Genomic DNA, 4,824 nt, shown 5'->3' on the forward strand with positions numbered 1-4,824 from the left:
AACGTAATTTTTTAAAGGCAGTTTAATATAATTTAAGTTGAAATGACTTAACCAAGTTGATTATACTTAAAAATGTAAGGCAGGAACTGAACTTAAGTTTTTAACTTAAAATAGGTGGAAATTTAGACTTTACATAGGTTATTTTTATTTCAAGTAATTGCCAAAAGTTGTTTAAATGCATAATTTCTGATCAATTCTAATCATTTTCATAAGATAGAGTTCAAAAACTCTAAAATATTTGTCAAAATTATTATAAATTAAAATATTTGCGATTAATTCATCGAAGGTGTCTTAAATAAAATGATTTTATTTGCAATATCAAATATGTTTATATTTTTTATATTAATTTCATTCATTCTTTAGGTGTTTAAATAATGTTTGGCAGTTACTTGAAATAAAAATAGCCTATGTAAAGTTTTTACCAATTGATTTTTATTGAACATATTTCAAAGGAAAATGTCATATTACTCATATTTTACCATGCACAAAATAAGAAATATTTGATATTTTGAATAATTAAAATGAAGCTTAAATCATTTGTAGGCTGATTTAAATCAAAATGAATAATAATTAAAAAAAAACTCGGCTCAACCAATTGTGAGAGTTTGGGACGGGACTATCTGTTTGTTCGGCCAATGGCAGATGGGGAAGTGCATGTTGGGAAATTCTAATTTTTTAATTCCAATAACTAATTTGTAATTGTGAAATTTACTAGCAATTTCAGAGTGAAAATTGTTTATACACCAATTTTCCTTCAGTTTAATGACACAGCAGAAATGAGCAGTTTTATAAATAAAAGATAAAAAAAAATTGCATTATTTTTTACTGTAATGCAAATTAAAATCACTATTAAGAATGAGAATAAACAAACAGAAAAGTAAGACAATGCACATATTAAAATAATGAGAATTTGGAAGGAAAATGTGCGTAATGGCCAATGTCACAATGCAAAACATCTTAATGCTCCTAAAATATGCCTTACTTTTTATGCAAAATCTCTTTTTTGATCTTGTTTTGGGGCCAGTTGTGACCCAGACATGTTATTTTGTTTGTTTGGGTTTTTTTGTTTGTTTTTTTTGAGATCTTTCAATTTCAGCAATATCTGCAAACCCCCCCCCCCACCCCACATGCACGATTGAGATAAAACATGAGCAGGTGACAAATTTTGGAAGTCTGATTACTCTGCAACAAATCAAAGCGTGGTGTTTCTGATGAAACATTTTCATATGTAAATCGTCCAAACACAAACGCTCCTGTCTGTCACTATCTTCCCACAAAGTGTCCCAAAAATAGCAGATTGCTCCGTTTCTGACACCTCAAACACGGCAGATGCGTTTGAAACACAAAAGAGCACCTCCTCCAGCTTGTGGGAGGGGAGTCCGCCATGTTTGGAGTAAGATCTCATCTGGGTCTGTTCAGTGTGAAGCCTGACAGCTAATGCTTTTATGTGGATAAACAATTCCTCAGACACTGTGAGCCGCTGGCCTTGAATAATGCAGGGGGAAAAGAGTGTGACAGCTTAGAAAAACATTGGAAATCTTTGTTGGAGACTTTAGTCGAGCAAAACACACTATTTGTATTCAGAATTATCTTTCTGAACGCACAAAAGCCGGTTTATGATTCGCACACGTTACAAAAGAAATGCACGCAACCACACTGGCACTTTCATATATCAGTTTGCTGTTCTTCTAGCAAACGTGATGTGTTTATTAAAGAGACATTTCGTTTCGGTTATATAAAAACGTTTAGAAACCGTTAACTAGAAGGAGCATCGTGTGGGTGTTGACAGGTATAAGACACATACAGATGCTTTACAGAGTTCAAGAACGATTCACAAGAATCACCTTCATCAAGAGAAAGGTCACGGCACACAACACACAGCCATTTAGAAACATTAGAGAAATGTTACTTTCAAGAAATGCAGAAACACACCGTGCGACAGTAACACCGTGTCTACACCGGACGCGATCGACACGATCAAAACTAGACCGATTCCTTTAATCAAGCGATATGATATAACTTTAGTTCAGCTGTTCTTTATTTTCAGAGTTATCACGATCATGGAAATCTGTAAAAGTGATTTTCAAGCCTGGAAAAGTCAGTGAAATTAATCAAACATGGACGCAATGGGAAATCATGAAAAATTCAATATCTAATATAATTATTTCTAGTTATTTTTGACAAAAATCCGTTGCCAGCCAAAAAATAAATAAAATAAAATACTTTGTCTTAAATAAAAATGTTTTTATTAACAACATCAAATATGAACCTCATTAAGTCATTGCAGATTTAAATAACATTTGGCAGTTACTTGAAAAAAACCCTATAAATATCATATTGAAATAAAACTATGTAAAAATAACCTATGTAAAGTCCATAACTTTTATTTTATATTTTTATGATAGTAAAGATTAAATTAAATGATAGCTAAATATCATTACATTTAAAAAATGAATGAATGAAACAAATAAAAAATGGCATTAAATGGAAAAATATATAAAAATTCAGAAAAAAAATTACAAATTAAGAAAAACCGTTTAACATGGATTAAAAATTAAAAATGGATTTTTAAATAGTTCAAAATGATTACAAATTCCTGCAAATATCACTGAAAAATTGTTGCAATTCCTTCTGTCAAAAGATGAGGGAAGTCTGTATTTTCCATTCCTGTCTTCACTACAATGATTTTATTAACAATATAAAATATGCTTATATTTTTGCTGTGAATTTCATTCATTCATTTTATGTTTAAATCAGTTTTGGCAGTTACTTGAAATAAAAAAATAAAACCTATGTAAAGTCAATTATTTGCTCAAAGTAAAAGTTAAAGTAAAAAGTTAATAAACTAAAAGCAGTAAAATATTTATTTTATTTAAATAATAAAAATAATCTTATTTTACATTCAATAGAGTTTTTAAATTTCACCTTTAGCCTACCCTCAAACCTACATGCGACTAGTCTGTGATTAGTGAGCATCTCAAGTCGATCAACACTTCCAGACTCAATATGAATCGGAGTGACTCAGTTTCGATCGCCTCCAGTGTAGACGCGATGCAAGTGCAGAAACAGAGTGAAGAGAAAGCTAAAGTGGTTGGCAGTGCAAAAAAACTGCAAAATTAAAGCAGTCACTAGTTCAGTGTATATTTACATATACATTTTATATATATTAAGGACAATTATACAAAAAAAAGTACTTACATAATTTTCAGCCTACATTACCTTCTTTAAAAGACACCGATTGTGGTCAAAGAATTTACACAGTAAGACAAAAGCATGTGCTTGTACAGTACAGTACAGTAGGCACTGGAATCCCCACACATTCACTCAGCAGTGGGATCCAGTCGCCGTGTAGTTGGACATTTCCCGGCGTATAGTGCTGAACGGCGACAGCTCCAGTTCCGTCGTGCACTCGTGCTCGTTGTCGTCGCTGGCCGTGGCCGAGGAGTGAGCGGCGATCCCGCAGGCGTCTGCGCAGCAGCAGCAGCAGCACTCCAGAAAGGCACGGCCAAAGGGTCTGCAGAGGCACAGCAGCAGCACCGGCGTGACGGCCGCGCGCAGGAACAGCAGCAGCTGACTGAGCAGATGCAACAGCGCCATGGTGCTCTGCGGGACCCCGGCCGCCATGTATGCCGAAACCATGTTGCACACGTTCTCGGGAACCACGCACGCGCCGTATACGATCGCCAGCGCCACCACGGTGCAGTTCATTTGGCTTTCCAGTCGGATTTGCTTCTTGTTGCCTCTGGCGCAGCCGCGTTCGGCGCGACGGATTCGCCTTGCAGTGGCCACCGAGCTGCCGATGGTGAAGAGCGTCGGCAGGCAGAAGTAGCAGCCGAAGCACCACCAGAGACGTGCGCCTTCGTAGGTCAGGCCCAGGACGTACAGCGTGTCGGGGAGGGACGTGGAGATGCGGATCAGGCAGCGTTCGGATGCCGGCTCGTCCACCGCGCCGTCGCCGTTTTCCGACACCAGCTGGCGGATCAGGAGCTCGGGGAGGGCAAGGAGCAATGCGCCGATCCAGATGACGGCCAGCTTGGCGGCGGTGGAGGTGCAGTTCTCGATCATCTCGTAGTACATCTGCACGTTGGTGGCGGCGCGGAAACGGTCGATGCAGAGCGCGCAGAGGGTGAAGGTGGTCACGCCGAGAGACGCCACCTGGAAAAATACAAACACAAACACTGCTTGGGTATAAAAGGGATGGCAAAAGTGCTTCACTACCAAAAAAAAAAAAAAGTATTTAATTAAAAATATGGAAAAAAATGTGATTTTCATGCCTGCATAAGTCATGGAAATTCATGAAATCTAAAGTAATGCAAAATTCAGAAAAAAAACCCATGAATTTTTATATAATAGAATTTTTACAATTTATATTATATCATATTTCTAGTTATGCACAACTTTTTCCAAATAATTACTGGAAATATCATCAAAAAATTAATTTGTCAAAAGGTTTGGGAACCCTGCATTTTCGACTTCTGCCTGAAATAAGATGTTTTAATAAGAATATTAAATGCGTTTAATTCTTTTTATATGAATTTCATTAATTTATTACATATTTAAATAACTTCTGGCAGCTACTTAAAATAACCCATGTGAAGTCTACTTTTACCATTTTTTTGTAAAAAAAAAAACATGAAAGTAAAAAATAAGAAAAACATGAAACAATTATCGCAATTCTTTGTTGAAAAAATATGAAACTAAATAATATATAAATAATAAATAAAAATATCTAATAAATTAAAGAATAATAAAAAATAATAATAAACTCCATAAAAATTATGGAAGAAAATAAAAAAAAATTAAAATAAATAAATAAAGAAATAA

The 4,824-nt window shown here is 35.3% G+C and overlaps 1 protein-coding gene across 1 annotated transcript in view; it reads right to left on the reverse strand.

The window, feature by feature from the left end:
* Positions 1-3,204: 3,204 nt before the first annotated feature.
* The window catches only part of LOC107658942 (prosaposin receptor GPR37-like), an 11,676-nt gene continuing 10,056 nt past the window's right edge, over positions 3,205-4,824 (reverse strand). The window contains exon 2 of the mRNA XM_016447668.1: positions 3,205-4,155. Within this exon, the coding sequence (XP_016303154.1) occupies positions 3,325-4,155 (831 nt within the window). The 3' untranslated portion in view covers positions 3,205-3,324. The remainder of the gene's footprint in view (positions 4,156-4,824) is intronic.

Source organism: Sinocyclocheilus anshuiensis, unplaced genomic scaffold (assembly GCF_001515605.1).
Source record: "Sinocyclocheilus anshuiensis isolate Anshui unplaced genomic scaffold, SAMN03320099.WGS_v1.1 scaffold283, whole genome shotgun sequence".
NCBI lineage: Eukaryota > Metazoa > Chordata > Actinopteri > Cypriniformes > Cyprinidae > Sinocyclocheilus > Sinocyclocheilus anshuiensis.